This window comes from Triturus cristatus, chromosome 7 (assembly GCF_964204655.1).
Source record: "Triturus cristatus chromosome 7, aTriCri1.1, whole genome shotgun sequence".
NCBI lineage: Eukaryota > Metazoa > Chordata > Amphibia > Caudata > Salamandridae > Triturus > Triturus cristatus.
Genome location: NC_140590.1, coordinates 240666790 through 240683814, shown reverse-complemented (window position 1 = coordinate 240683814; position 17025 = coordinate 240666790). Strand labels below are relative to the sequence as shown.

Here is a 17025-nt window from a genome sequence, read left to right as displayed (position 1 = left end):
TAATGAGTCTAAATTGGTTTGGGATTATCCTTGTGTTGTGTGTTCACGTTATTACTGTTTGAGTAATGCATACATACTTTACACATTGCCTCTGAGTCAAGCCTGACAGCTCTGTGCCATGCACGTGGAGAGCACAGGTTTATTTAGTGACTCTAGTGGTTCACCCTGGGAAAGTTTGTGATCATTATTTGAGGTGGGTTCTCACTTCCCTCAACTAATACTCCAATTTCCTAAATAAACCATGTATCTTAATATTTATTAGAAATGGGTCTTTCTTTGTGGTTAATGTGCTTGCCATGAAGCCATGCAATTCCTTGTTGTGAGTTCATGTTTCCCCTTTATCAAAGTGTCTGCGAAGCACTCAGCAGCTAGGTTCAAAAGAGGTTTTAATTATTAGTGTGTGTGAGTTTGTATACTTGTGTGGGAGCATTGGCAGCTCATCCGCTATGGTGGAGGAGCGTCGCCCCACTGCTTTTGAGCAGCGTAAAGGAAAGGAAATATAAAATGATAATAACTTTGAATTATTATCTTTCAAATACTTTATTCGACAATTAAGTCGCAAAAGTGACATATTATAGCCATTTATAAAAGCAAAAACATCAGCATATAGTAATCAATACAAAATAGCAAGGAATTATAAACCGTCATTACACATAAATGCAACAATAAACAGTCCACATTTTAAAACAGACTAATCAAACCTAACCTAATCTGACCTAATCTAATCGGGCGCCTAATCGCAGGTCACTATAGCATTGATCAGTCTAGACCGAATTACCCAGGCCCACTTTACATATTTTGACATTGCTATTGAGATTGTCGGGCTTGGGTCTGTAGACAAGATTCTCATTGCCTCTACATATCTTCGGGTTCCCATTAGTCGACAAACGGGTAGTACCCATTTTTTACGTGGGATGATATAAAGAGGACAAAAAAGCACAAAGTGACTCATGGATTCATTCTTATCACAACACTTTGGGCATTTGTCTTGGGACCCTGTCGCCCATTTAGATGTGAATGATCGTATCGGGAGGGTACCTATCCTGAACTGAAAAAAAAGTTTACGATCAGACGGTACTTCAATTAAACCCCAATACGATTCCAGTCTGGCGCAAATCTTGAATTCCAGAAATCTACCTGAAATAAGGGATGAACACCCCTTGGTAAATAGTTCCACTCCAATCATCTCCCAGTATCTGGTTTTCACAAGTTCTTTTGAAGGGAAGACCACATTGTGAGGGTCGTCCCAAAGGTCTTTCAATCCCATGCGATAGAGTAACAGTTTTACAGACCTCAACCAGTCTATTTTGTGGAATAAATCCTTTTCTATAATTTCCTTTAAACCCGAGGCGTAGTGGCTAAGTTCCTTAGTTGACCAAATCCTAAACCAGTACAACAAAGGACGTAAATAAGCTGTATCTTGTAAGGATTTCAGGCCAAGGTCCCAAAAAAGGGGTAACAATGGAGTGCTTTGCGGGACGCCAACGACTTTCCGAATAAACTCGTTCTCCATGACATTCAGTCTTTGTGGGTTTTTGCCATGCCCCCATAGCTCAGACCCATACAGAGACGAGCTACGGATCTTCACCGTATAGATCTCTAAAAGTGTCTCTATTGGCTGGGACTGCGAATTTTTAAATCGTTTCAATAGGATGCCAGTCTGTTGTTGATATTTCAGTAAAGCGAGATCTATATGGCTATTCCAACGCATATTTTTTTGTAAGGTAACTCCTAGATATGTGAATGCATCTACCTGTTCTAGGGGAGATCCATTCATAAGAATTGTACCCTTGAAAGGTCTGTAGATTTTATTAGGTCTGGGGCCATTAAGGACCATGAACTTTTTCTTGGCGACATTAATTTCTAGTCCACGCAATAGGCAAAACTCCTCAAAGCGCCGCAGGGTAGGCTGGAGGCCACTCGGAGTTTTCGAAATCAGCAGAGTGTCATCCGCAAACATGAGGACTGGAACACGAGCTCCAGCCATAGCTGGAGCATCCGTGGGGACCCGGGAGAGGAACTCGGCCACCCCGTTGACGAAGAGCGAGAACAGGGTAGGTGCCAAGACACAGCCCTGTCTCACTCCCCGCTCCACGGGGAAGGTATCCGTAACCTCTCCCGGCCGACCCCAACGCACCCGAGCAAAATTGTCCTCATGTAAGCGGATAACCAATGCCAACAACTCCGGTGTCATCCCCAGTCCCTGGAGTACTCGCCACAGCTTGCCACGCGGGACTAGATCGAATGCCGCTCGCAGGTCAACAAACACTGCGTATAAAACGCCTTTTTCTAATACCACTGTCCTCCAATAAAGTATCAGAAACCTAAAGACCTGATCAATGGTGCTGGTCTTGGGACGAAACCCAGCCTGCAGAGGGCTCAAGATGTTACCATCCAAGACTGGATTTTGCCCAAGACGAGTCGACCCATTACTTTTTGGATAGCATCGATTAGGCTGATAGGTCTATAGTTGCTAGCCAAAGATTTGTCCCCTTTTTTGTATATCGGGACAATTTCTGCGCCTTTCCAGGACTGGGGGATTACCATTCCTTGTGCGATAGCATTTGCTAAGTGGGTGATATATAGGCACCATCTTTGTCTATCATAAACAAATACTTCAGCAGGAATAGAGTCCATTCCAGGTGCACGGCCCTGGGTTACCGTGTCAAGCGCCCTGTCGACCTCCTTACTGCTAAAAGCTGGCTCTTTATAGAAAGCCCCATTCATGATAGGACAAACTAATATCCTCTGCGTCTTTTGCATATTGACTCCTGAAGAACTCTATCCCGGAGTCCTGGGGAACGCAGTTGTGTAGGCTTTCAGTTATTTCTCCCCTTTTCCATTTAAAAATATCCAAGAAGTTTTTCTGGTTTTTGCCACTACATGCTGCCTTGAGATCTTGCCACTCGCTCTCTTCCCATTCCTTCTTGGCTTTCCATTGTATCCTTTTATAATCACTACGGGCTAACTTTATCTTAGTCGAATCTTTGGACTTAAGTGCAGATCCTAGCTCTTCCCGAGCTTGTTTGCAGGAGACATTAAACCAATTCTCCTGCTTCCTTCTATAAACTCGTTTTTCTAGAGATGGTCTGCAAAAGTAGGTTTTGAGCTTGGCAAAGAGTGTACTATGTATATTCTCTACTACTGAAAAAGGCTGACTATTGATACAAGCAGCCCTCATTGATGTCAACGCCTCATCGAGGTTGGTTTTTATATTATCCATAGTATCAGGGTGTTCTGCAACATTTTCCCATTTGAGATGACGTTCGTCATTAGATAACCGACTAATCGGATCTTTCATGACGATTACCCCACCCGATCTTTCCCCCAAGCCCAGATTTAAAAAAGCTACTAGTGGGTTATGATCGCTTTGGATCCGGGGTTTAACCACCATATCCTTGAGAATGTGCCACATCCCAATGTGAACCAAAATGTAGTCTATGGTACTAGACCTGGTGCCATTATCATAGGTTTTACTCCGTGCCCTGTCAGAAGGGGTTCTGCAATTGGCTGCCCTCAGTTGGTTGGCCAGGCAAAACCCCTTCAGATGCAGGGCAGCCTCTGTCCATTTACTTGCTGGCAATGTCTCAAGCTGTGGGATACCCCAACTGAGGTCCTCCTCCTCCGTTAGGGACAGGTCATGATTGCCTAATGGATCAAAGGTCGTGTTGAAATCACCTGCTACAAGTGGAAACACATTGATTAGCCTAGACTCAACAAGGGAATCTAATGTTGATACCACCTCCGATTTTTTGCCGCCTGGTAAACCCCTAGCATAGACGTTATATACGTCTATGTGCAAATTTGATGGAAAGTTTAGTCTGATTCCTAGGATATCAATGTTCTGGCTTGGAATTAGTTGAATATTACACTTTAAGCATTGTTTGATCCAGATACCCAAGCCTCCGACTGACTGACCCTTTGGCATTTTTGTCGCTGGGACAAAAAAATTCAAATAGCCTAGCTTAAATACGGGTTCTGTTGACCATGTCTCCTGGAAGAGGCAGATATCATGGTCATCAATGAAATCTGACCATATGGGTGACGCTAATTTGGATCCCAGAACCGCCACATTCCAGGATAAAAACGTTGAACAACCAGCAATATTGGTTGTTCCTTTAAATTGTCCTATATTTCAAATAGAAGAAATGACAGTGTCCTGAGAAACAGTTAAGTTACCATTCTTGTTTAGTTTACTTTGTCCAGCCTCGGGACAGAGACCTTGCTCCACATCCCTATTAATGTATATTAGTGCAGGCAACACATTTTCAACACTCCCACCACTAGGATTGATTGTTGTTGTAGGCATCCCACCCTGGATTTTGGCCTTCTCTGACTCAGAAGCTATATATGCCGTTTCGGGAGTGGGACATCCGCTACTATACTTCTGTCAATCGCAGTCAGTCAGCCCAGATAACACATCGAATCGATTAAAAGACCTAGGGGCAGATTTATGTTTGACTTGCGCCTCATTTACGCCGCCGTTGCGTCACTTTTGTGACGCAGCAGCGGCGCAAATCCTGCGCCATGGTGCAGGGTATTTACAACGTGACGCATCTGGGAGATGCGTCACGTTGTAAAGCCCTGCGCCACATGTAGGCGTTCCAGGGCAGGTGGGGGCGTTCCGGCGCAGGAACGCCTCCTAAAAGTGGCTGAGTGAAATCTACAAGATTTCACTCAGTCACTTTTGAGCCCATGCTGCGTCAAAACCCTGCGCCTGCTTGAAGCAGGCGTAAGGATTGACGCAGCATTGTGCAGATAGGGCACCCCAGAACCTTGCTGGAGCTGCGTCGCGCTTGCGACGCAACTCCAGCAATGCGCCACTTTTACGGCACAGATGCGTGACGCATCTGTGCCGTTTTTGCCCCATGGTGCGCCGCATTATAAATGCGGCGCATCCATGATGGTGGAGCTGGGGCGCAAAATAACTGGCGCATCCCTGCTGATATGCAGGGATGCGTCAGTTATTATAAATATGCCCCCTTATGTCCCCCATTGGGTAACCCATTTTCTGAAATCTCCCTCCAGTTAACCCAATCAAAGGCATAGGGGCCGGCGCATAGAAGTAAGACAGTGGCATGGTACGGATTAAAGTTGGGGAGTCGTCATCATGGGGCCATCCACAGATATATTCAACACAACGTCTGTCCCTAAAATTAATGATGACGCAGTCCCCCTTTAATATCTTAGGTTTTCTACCCACCCAATTTACTCTCCTGGCGTACAGGATTTCAGCTCGCATATTGGCCGGCAGGGGACGTTTAGCATTAAGCCAGAATGTACATTTGTTCTTTAAATCCCAGTATGTTTCCCTAGACCCAGTCGCTAAAGGTGGGACCCCGGTTAGAACCACCACATATGGGGCAGCCTCTGGGGGGAGATGTATATCAATCAGACCCAGAGATGCCTGTTGCAGGGGTTGTACAAATACAGGCTGTTCACCATTTCTGGCTATGTCGGGCCCTGTTCTCTTGGATCCATCACGATCTGGGAAAGTTTTTTCGCTGGGCTGAATATCAATCGCCGTAATGCCATGAGGCTCGTTAAGAGCTGGCAGGTTGATATTTGCAACAGTGTTGGATTGAACATTAGTGGTGGGTTTGGGCTTACTACATTGAACCTGCTCATTATTACGTTCTGGTTCGGGGCCAGGTCCCCTCCCACCACCCCGTGGCTGTGCCACTGCCATCGAGAGTTCTATACACACAAGTCTACTTTCGATGGAACCCAGTCTTTCATAGATGGGAGCACATGCGTTTTTTAGGACACAATCCAATTTTCTCCAAAACGCTGTGTCCTCCTGTTTCGCAAGGTCATTTCCCACGGGAAGTGATACTTTTGCCCTTTCTTCGGTTATGGTGGTTTGGGGACATAAGGCTAGATCTTTCCCTGAACCAGGGACTAGGCCGGGTTTTGCATTTACCCCCACCAGTGACTTTTGACCACCCCTGCGTTTTTTTTTGCAAGTTAAACCTGTGTACTGTTGGGCAGGGCCCCCCTTGATAGTGCTAGTAGAACGGGTCTTGATAGTTGATAAAGACTTAGATTGTGGGGCAGTATTGTCTACAGGCAGGGTTTCTGCTATTACTTCCTGTATATCAGGCAAGGGGGAAATACAAGTTACAGTGACATTATCACACTCCTCTGTCGTAGAATTCACTGGCCCCACAATGCCCGACATAGCGGACTTATGACACGGGGGTGATCTAGCATTAACAGTATTTTCCAAGGAAGACCTCTTATCGCATAGGATATCTAATGATAATCTTTTTTCTGTTAGTTCTATATCCTTTGCTAATACTGATTGGACATGGACAAGGAAGTTGTCTAAAGTTCCCATGAGGGCTCCTCCAGATGACAATGAGGATATCCCATCTCTATTCCCAGGCTTATCCATTATTAATACAGGAACAAGAGTCTATTGACCCTATTTGTTGCAGGCCAGAGCCACTCCTTCAAGCTAATCCTTACAATACAAGTCCTGCACTGCAGATGTTATTGGGTGTGCCCGGCCCGAATTCTATCGGTCTCGGACGGGCTCAGACGGGCCCGCCCTTGGCCCGGGCATCGCCCGGCGCGCGCCCGCGCGCGTCCCGCGAAGCGGGGGCCGTGAGTCGTTTTATGGCGTCTGGGCGTGGCGGGAAGAGGACACAGCTGATGGTGATTACGGGGCTGCTGGTCCTCGCAGTCCCGTCGTTGATGCCTTCCCAGCGGTAGCGTGCAGGGTTCGAGTATTCCTGTAGCAAGTAGAAAGGTCAGTGTTACCAACACCAGGGTTTAAAATTGTTCGTGGTTGAAAGGCTCAGACACTCTGGATCACCCTTTACGAACGGCATGAATTATTATCATTTTATGTTTCATTTGCAGGCGATCGTGTGGGTGGGCCTGTTCTGCTCATGGAGCAGGGCAGGGGTGCAGTTGGTTGCCTCTCCTAAGTGCGCAATGACTGGTTGCTCGGCCCTCTCGGGCCACCTAAACCAGTCATGCACACTCTGCCCATTATCCATGCAGGCTGCATTACAGCCTGCGTGGAGAACAAGCCCAGGCCCCCATTCCCTGGTTGAGAATCGAACCAGGATGCTCAAAACCAATCAGAACGCAACATTGCAGCTTTGTAATTGGTCAGGGGAGCCTGGGCGCTTAGCAATCACAACACTGCAGTGTTGTGATTAGTCACTGGAGCCTGCCTGTTCTTCCTGGCTTCCTGTCCCACGAGTAGAGCGGGAGCGAGGAGAAGTGACGCTGGACCCGACGGCAAGGTAAGTGTATAAATGTATTTTTGTTTCCTTTGCACAACCACCTGCCCATGCGCCCTTTCACCCCCATGCCCACCCCGCCACCCGTGGGTCAGGTCGACCTTCACTGTGTGTGTGTGAATTTGTTGGACGCATGTGTGTACTCATGTGAAATAGAGGCACAATTAATGACTCCCTTTTATTTCTTTCAGGTTAATGGTGTCAGAACCACACTTCCGGTCAGTCTAGGATCCATTGGCAATGTGACAGTAAAGATGAGCACAATCTCTGTGGTAACCTCCTTTGGAATCCATATTCAATACAACGGAGTCAACACATTAATGGTGCAAGTCGGGTCGCAGTACCAAAACCAACTACAGGGGATGTGCGGCAACTACAACGGAGATAGCAGAGATGACAAGTTGAAGCCTGATGGAACCATGGCAAGGAATGACACAGAGTTTGGGAATTCCTGGAGAGCAGATATCAGTGCCCCTGGGTAAATACAGAAACATAGACAATGGTAGATAAGAATACATTACAAAACAGGCTGGATTCACAAAACCTAGCGCAACATTTAAAATATGTATTTGCCTATACCTGTAGAACATCTTAGTTCCTTTACCTGTAGAACCTCTTACTTTGTGAATGCTGATTTATTTTCACCGTTCTTGTTTGGAATCCGTTGATGTACACAAAATATTTTGTTTGTAATCCATCATTTGTATTTAAAACACAAATTATCCTACCAGCAACCTCCATGATATGTTACACTATTTTCAATTAAACACCATAAATAAACCTAGCACTGTGCACTTGCGCAATACCTGTACATGGAGAAATTGCATTTGTAAATGCCATGCATGAATGCACTTGTTAAAATGGGTGACCTCCTGTAATTTCTATCTTCAGACTGTTTTTTCTGGGCTCTTTCATAATGTCTGTGTCCATTAGAAGTATCAGGTATGATGCAGAGGATAAGCTTATCCCAAACTATTTATCTCACTTTTTTAAAGTCATATCAACCCAACATTTTCTAAACTCTCTGACCTATGTTCACCATCAACAACATATGTTTACCTATTACCTAAACAACATTCTTTCCGTTACCCACCAAACTTCATGTCATCCAATTTCTATAACACTCAGTTTGATTCACTGATTTGATTTTTGTTTATGATGCTGCGAGACCTCTGCAAAACAGTCTGAGCAGTCTACTACAAACTGGCCACCGAGGGAAGCTTTACACATATGCAAGAAAAGGAAGCATAATAATGCACTTTTACTTACCGGTAATCTTACTTACTCTTGGTCCCGTTGTCCAAATCCCATTCATGACATATGGAGATAACCATCTCCCAGACAGAAAATAGAAAAGAGGAATGCTGGGATCCCTACACCCCCCCTCCCACTGGTTGTACTTAACCAGTACTTTCCCAGCATTCTTCTTGAACTACGAAGCCACCAACAGGATAGCCAGTCGTCTGGGACCGAGGGAGGGGAGTCATGAAAGGGTTGAAGATGACCCAGGAGTAATGAAGATTACTGGTAAGTATTAGGGCATTACCCCCAGGTCACTCCAGTCCTCCACCCATTCATGATGTTTTGGAACATGCCAAAGCAAGAAACCTGGCCTTCCAAAACCCCAAAAAACACTCAGAAACCATACTGAAAGCAGCTTCTCAAGCGAAGTAAACGGTAGAACAAGAGAAAAAACAGGCAGGAACACACAGCCAGCAACACTCCCAACCCCCCCAAAAAAACGCAGACAGAAGATGACGCAGAGTAGCCAGAAAACCATAGAACAGCAGGGACAGACCAACAGGGACAAAACTCAGGCACCTGAAGAATCAGGACCCAACACCGCACCCAGAGGCACCAGCCCCAGAGACAAAATGGAAAGGAGAAGCCACCACAGACACAAAGGAGGCCCCCTAACACAGAAGAAATGGCAAGCAGGTCACCCGGACCCCCAGAGCCCCCATACCCCACACCACCCAGCATGAGAGAGCCAGCCCAGAAAATCACCATGAAGGTGACTGTGCAATGACAACCAACACCTAAGGCCGGCCAGGGGGCACACTACAAAGACCACAAGTCCATACGCAACAACCAATAAGGGAAATGGTTGCCCAAAGGATGACCACAACAGACCTAGCACCCGACAAGGCACGAAAAGCTGGAAGAGCACTCACAGGGCCACTAGGTCGCAAACGCCCAGGGCGCCCAAACCTGACCCAAAAACACAGCAGCAGAACCGACAGAGAGCATTCCAAAGAAAACAACCATAGGAATGCCCAACAATGCCAAAAGCACCCTCAACCATATCCAAATGAAAGGCAGGGGAACATCCAAAAGCCACACGCTCAACCAGGAAATGAAGAGTGACAGGGTCAACAACAGTACCCACCCCACCACAACTGGAAGACCCACAGCCGAGCATCCCAAAAATAGGCAGGAGTGCCGCCGCCAGGGCCAAGTCACACACCTAAAGAACCAGCCAATGAACTACGACACAGTCACAAACGAGACTCTCACACACCAACCCCAGACAGGACACCGGGAAACAAGTGCATGAGGATGAATTAAACCAAGCCTGAAAATGTCAAAACCAGGAAGGGAGGAAGCATTAACCCAAGAGCAATCCCCCACCAACCGGACAGGCATGACCACCAGAGAACTCAAATAACACCATAGCCACCAAGAAGCCCAGGGGAGGACCAGGCTCCATGGCAAGAACTTCCAGCACCGAACACCTGTGCAGACACAGGACAAACGCCAAGGCACCCAGACTGGGAGTAGAAGCCAGAGCCTTGGTACAGGGACAGATCAAGACTGAGTCAGTCACAAAGAACACACGCGAAACCGATACCAGGGAAGGAAACCCCGAAGAGACAGACACCACCAACCTCTGAACCAGACCAAACAGGATCTCCAGAGAGGAGCAATGGCGGAGGGAGGCAGACCAGCAAGGTCAAGACACCAGGAGAATCCAAAGACCAAACAGGAACACCAGGGAAGACCCTGCCTAAAACAACACCCACCAAGGATGCACCCCCTACAACAACCCCGGGGGTCCACCCAAGGAACTCTGGAGAAAGATAAACCCAAATGCCACCTGAGATGAGCAGAGCACAACCAGGACCCAACAACCTAGAACAGGGCAAAGGAACACAGGGCCAAACAGCCCAAACCGAGAATCAGGAAACCCCCAACCAACAACAAACTCACCAACTTGCCTGAAGGGCCAAGGAAAAAACCCAGGAAGCATCCTTAGCGAGCCCCCACACCAGCTGCAGAAGGGCAGGTACAAAGAACAAAGATGACCCCAGAGCAACGGGAGAAACAGACACCCATAGGCCTCACAGCCCCAGGCTAAAAACAGGCATGACAACACTCACCATGCCATGACCACAAGTACAGGGGAGACACGTGGGAAACCCACCGCCCAATCCCACCATAGACTGCAGAGGCATCCAACAATCCTGCCGACGAAACCACAGACCCTCCAACAGACACAGGAGGAGGAACCCAGCCATTTGAAGCCAGACCCCAGGACAGGAAGGCAGAAGCAGGCCAGGAGAACATGCACCAGCCAATGACCCGAGGCTGCACAGTAGGCAACCCCCAACAAAGCAGCAGGACCACATCCAATCGCCCCAGGAAACAAAGGATCCGAGGTAGAAGGCCCCGGCACAGCCCAAAAGGCCAGAAGCAGTCAACATAATCGTCCCCGGAACAGGAGTAATGACTATGAGTCCACCAATGTGGGGATGCTACAGGTTTGGAAAGAGTGGCACCAGACCAAACAGTCAAACCCCAGAAATCTCCAACCACGGAGGGCATAGAGAAAAGCTGCATGAACCAGCCACAACCAAGACCACAGAGGCACCAGTACAAAAATCAGCCAGGAAGCCAGGGCTGAATCTGGTAGCTGGCATGGGGAAGCCTCTAACATGAGCCGCCAGCATCCATGGAGGAAAGGCCCATCAGGAAGGGCTGGGAGGCTTGCCCAGGCCCCAGCCATGCTCATCCCAAAACCACCAGAAGACAGGGGGCCGGAGCCCCCCTCACCCTAGCGAGACACCAGGAAGCAGAATGGAAGTCAGAATGGCCCACAGGCAGACAACCAAATGGCAACCCCCAAGGCACCAAGGCCCCAAAGGCCAGGACCACACTCATCAGAAGACATGCACAGAGAACAAAAGCCCAAACAGGTAGCTAGGCCACAGAACAGAGGCAGACACCAAAGCCCCACGAACCAGACCGGCCAACCCACCGAGCAAACGGAGGCTGGAAGAGGTACAGCCAACAAACCATACGCACGCTGACCCAGCAACAGCCAGGCCACACAAAAAAATCCAATGAGGAAGAAGGTAGCAAGCAGGAAGATCCACCCCACCCACACCACCAAACAGAGGCCACCAACCATATCTCGACCCCATAGGAGACAGGATGACCAGCACCCAACCGGCCGACACCCCCACCCCGCTGGAATGCCAGCCTGGGCAGCAAAAGGCTGGCCCCAAGACACACAAAACCCTGAAGAACAGGAGGTCACCATACAAGTCCAAGCCTAAACTGAATAACCAACTACAGAGATAGTGATGGAGACTCCACCCACAAGGCTACCCAAGACAGCCCACAACAAGGAGCCATCACCAGCAATGCACTGTAGCATGGAATGTGTCCCAAGGTTCCACGTAGAACAAAGCCAAAAAGGGACCACAACAACCCCCAGAAAGGGCAGCAAAACAAACCGCTATGTAGCACTCAAAGACCGAGACAATGAAGCCATAAGCAGGGTGTGCCTTCAGGCCTCCAACCCAACCCAGCCTGTGACACAAAAACAAAATCAAGGAAGAACACCAACCACACAAAGTCTCCCCTGAAGTCAGAAAGACCGAGCGCCCTCCCAGCCAACACCCCCACCCGCTGGAATGCTGACCAGGGCAATGAAAGGACATCCACTCAGCTTCACAAGAAGGAAATGCAGATTCCAAGATACAAGGAGTAACAGACCCCCTCACCCCAGAGGGAGGCCAGAAACACCAATGGCCATGTCCAGGCTGTAAAGCAACCGCACATGTCACAAAACAAGCAAACAGCAGGAAGACAGACAGCACCACTACTATGGAGTACTTACCCCCGGGGCCAACAGATTCCCAAGACACAGACTGCCAAAATAATGCCCCCAAAGTCAGCCCAGGCACGCACCACATGCCTGTTTACCTGGGACCGAGCTGCCATCCTCCCCATCAGCCTGGCATCCTCCACAATAATCCCATTGGGGACAGTCCAGCTGTCAGACGGAGAATCCAAGGAACACTGCCAATCCCGACCAGCAGGAGCACCATCCAGCACAATCCTCATCCCATTCTGTAGGCAAACAGAAAAAAGAATTGGAAGAATGCTGGGTAAGTACTGGTTAAGTTTTACCAGTGGGAGGGGGTGGGATAGGGGTTCCATGATTCCTTTGTTCTTTTTTTCTTGGTGGGAGATGGTTATCTCAATAAGTCATGAATTGGACGAGGACTGGAGGGACCAGGGGTAATGACATTGAATACATGCCTATTATAGAGATAGCAATATGCTTCTAGATGATTGCCACTGATTCCATATTTTTATTTCATTAGATACGTTGTAGCCGATGCCAAAACAAATATCCGGATAGAGTTTCAGTCAATTTTTGTCTCTGCTTTCAGTTGTGTGGATGATACTGGTTTGGTCACCTATAATGATACCTGCACTAATCTGGAAGTCATTCAAGGCCAATGTGGGATCATCACCCGCCCATCGGGCCCCTTTGAAGAGTGCTACTGGTTTGAGAATGCAGATCCATTCTATGAATCATGTGTGTATGATCTCTGCTACTACGGTACCGACAAGGGGATGCTCTGCACAGCTGTCCAGTCCTATGAGGCAATCTGTAATCTTCACAGCTTGGAGATTCCCGATTGGAGGTCAGAGCTGCAATGTGGTAAGTCAGCATCTTTCCCACACTGCTTTCATTGCTTGTGATGTCTACTTCATCTACTTTTAAAATGTAAGTGAGGGAAACTGTGGTATCTGGGTTAGTTGTCCAGTGCTGCTTCACCTTGCATACCCCTGTCATTCTCATTCCAGATCCTTTAGAGATGTTTGAGTTTAAGGCTTCTTTTTGTGACAGTCGATGCTGAGGTTTTCATCTGGCTTGTGGGTTCATGCTCCTAAATAGTAAATCTCACTTTGGCTCATCATCCTCTGTTTCAAGTGTGTCCTTGTCTCGTAAGAAGCCTTCTGTATCTGCTGATGAGTGGAATAAACAATCTTGCATCTGTTCTGAGGCTTCAATTTCAACTTTACTACTACCACCAATACAGCATGTTTTGCTTCTCAACACATACTGATTACTTTGTGCTGTACTGTGCAGTTTAACTCATTGTATAGATTGTAAGTCACTGAACCGTGGTGGTTCACTCAGTAGATGCATTACTTTTAAAGATATAATAGAATGCAAGGTCAATTCAGTGACACTGCAAACAAACCATCAGCACACTGCTAATGGTGTGTGTTTCTTTTGGCTCTAGCCTTGTAGTAACACCATGCATGCCTGGTATGCTACGTCATCACACTGTGGAAAGGTGTGCTGCGCCATGTGATGCACTGTATTCTTCAGATTTTGAATTCATGTGATATGTGCTGAAAACTCTGGTTGTTCAAGTAACTGAGACAGCACCACCTCAAATCTTTGTAGAGTGAGTGTCCACTGACTATGAGTGATTCTGTTTGAAGCACAAGTTTGTGATGGATGTTTCTGGTGTACTGTAGCAGCACATTCAATAAACTATGGTACATAGAGATGAAAATTCATAACAAACAAATTCATTGTGAGACTATAAGGTATTTTTTTGTTTTGATCATCTTATTACCTTTACAGAGCATTGACCGTGAACCTTTGAGATTTCATTGATACATTTATTTTTTCTTCGATTTCATTCACAATGAAAATCCATTATCTGTAGTGGTTGTTGAATATCACTTTCTGTTAATTGTGCACGAAGATTGCAAGATGATTTATTTTTTTCTTTCTTTTATTTGGTTTCACTCTTTTATTATTTTGTAGTAGGTATTGTTGGCTCTCACATTATTTTACTATGTAAAATATTATATGGCCATTTTTTCTCTTCTCATCTTCCATGGAACCCATTTGTAAATAGGTGACATAGGAAAACATGTTTACATTCTACTCCAAGGTTTGTGTTCCAAATATGACTCCACAAAAGAAAACTTTTAATGCATTGTTGAGGCCATGAAGGGCGAGCAGTTTATGACACTGACAGGAGGAGTGTGGCTCAATGGTTAGAGCGGCAGACCCTGATGCAGAGTTCTGGCCAGGGACCAGGGTTCGATTCCCGCCTCGGCGGGGCTCGGGCTTAATTTCCTCGGACCTGTCAATTCTCGCCTCAGTGCATATTCTAATCACGGGCCCCACGCTGCAACTCTGGGCAATAGCTTGCTTAGCCTCCACACCGGCCCCAACAGCGCTAAGGATGCCTGGCTTCACCCTGGGGGTGCCCAGGAGTGGACACTTCACAGGGAAAGCCAGGAGGGGTTCCACAGCGGTATGAGTATCATCGCCAGGAAACCGATAGGCGACACCGCAAGGTGACTGTCTGGTGACAGTGTGCTCTATAAGTACCATGACATTTACACTATACCTAACTTTAGTGGGAAGGATGAGAGTGTAGTACCTTCTCAGTATGACACATCTGTGAAGAAGCTGGTCAAACATCTTCCTATAATGTGCACACATTTGGGAAGATACTAGTGTGGCAGTCATGGTCAGAGGGTTTGTAGAGTGGAGGATTAGGTAACTGCTTTGATAAAACTTGCATATATATCTAAGTTTAGTGCCACAATATAAGAATATAAAAGGTACCACTTCATGGCAAAGTGTAAGACTGAAAGTGCAAGAGTGAAACTTTGGCTCAAGGATGACACATCTGTGTTTTTATATATGAGATCTGGCAGTTTGAGGTCGGGTATGTTACTTTTCAACGTTGGACTTGTGAAGATTCAAAAGATCTCAGCACATTCATTACCCCCTTTGATGATTATCATTTTAACAGGATCTCTTATGTCTCTGTTTAGCAGTATCAGGTTTCCATACAGTATTGTCCAATATATTGGATTGGATGCTTGGTACACAGTCTTTTTTTCAGGATCACATTTCGATATTTGTTAAAACTAAAGAAGAGCAGAACAAAAATGAAACAAGGGTGTGACTGTTTTTAAGAAGAAGAAATATAGCACTAATAAAGAAGGAATATACATTTCCAAGAGAGAAATTGATATGTTGTGTCAGATAAAGGAATGAGGACCTGAGAGAATTTTACAAAAGCAGCCAACTGGAGTAAAGGTACTTTTGCCCCAGGCTGTATATGGAACTGTAATCAAAACAAAAAGATCCACCTTGAAGGGGGGGGGGGAGTTTTTCTTGATAAAGTGTCTTACTGTGTCAAGGAAGTGTGTTTCCTATCCTGGATTGGATGCACACAGTGTTTGCTTAAATACCCCTCACACACCAAAAGGGCCCTTGGTGTCATACTTCATCATAGGGGTCGTCCCGTCCCACTGCGGGATGGGGCGTGCTACGACATGCGACTACGCGGGAGCACTGATCTTACAGTACTATGTGTTGTGTAGGGGTTGTGAGAGGAAGGGTCTGGAGTGAATGTAAAAGGTGAATTTAAAAAGGACCTGGCCACATGGACTTAAGAAACTTTAATAGGTCATCGAGGCTGAACCTGTTAAAATGGTGGTTCGGAGATGTCCTGCTTAGAATGTGCGGATACTCCTAGTAAGTCAACATGTTTCGAAGCATCAAGGCTTCTTCATCAGGACTGATAGATCCCTTCAGTACTCACTATGTTGCTATCAAATGTGAAAGTGTGCTATATACAGAAGTGAAAAAAGTGCAGAAGTCTCATGCACTTCATATGATACCTAATGGTACTCCTAAAATGTTAATTAAGTAATGTTGGAGACAATACTCCATGAGCCTCTGTAACGGGTGGGAAGGGTGTCGCCACTAAATTGTAGTTGTGAACGCTGCTTCGCTCCAAATACCGCCAACCCACGGCTACGTTGTGTAGTCGCAGGGCTTAGCACGCCCTGTCCCGTAGCAAGAAGGGAAGACTCCTATGATGAAGCATGACACCAAGGGCCCTTTTGGTGTGTGAGGGGTATTTAAGCAAACACTGTGTGCATCCAATCCAGGATAGGAAACACACTTCCTTGACACAGTAAGACACTTTATCAAGAACCCCCCTCCTTTCAAGATGGATCTTTTTGTTTTGATTACAGATTCTAAGAGGATGACGTATCCACCTCCAGTGTTCATGCAGGACACTACCTCTTCACTCCCTAGTTTTGCTTTTTGTGTATATGGAACTGCCCTGGAATTTCTTTAACTGACTTTTTTGATTCTTATGTTATTCTGTCCTTCAGTTCCCTTACTTGCTCTCTGGTTTTTGCAGGACTGAACGTATCCCATTCCCTTATTGAGGTGGCTCTGTTTCTGCTTGTGAGAAGTTGACCTGGTATATGCTGGTCACTAGTTAAAGTGGCCACCTTGCACCAGTACAATTCGACTCTTATGGTAGATAGGTTTAAGACAACCTTTTAAAGAAAGCTATCCTAGTGGTAGCTGTGGAGAGCAGCCTTCAGGCTAAGTCTTTAGAGGAATGTAAAGCAGCTTGTTTTACCTTATAATCACTAAATGAAAGGACACCACACAGGTATATAT

General features: G+C 46.5%; 1 protein-coding gene across 1 annotated transcript in view; it reads left to right on the top strand.

Annotated features, from left to right (window-relative positions):
- Positions 1-17025, top strand: part of LOC146809308 (alpha-tectorin-like) — a 332591-nt gene that overhangs the window by 189987 nt on the left and 125579 nt on the right. Inside the window, exons 16-17 of the mRNA XM_085616115.1 lie at positions 7448-7734; positions 12941-13215. Coding sequence (XP_085472241.1) covers positions 7448-7734; positions 12941-13215 — 562 coding nt within the window. The remainder of the gene's footprint in view (positions 1-7447; positions 7735-12940; positions 13216-17025) is intronic.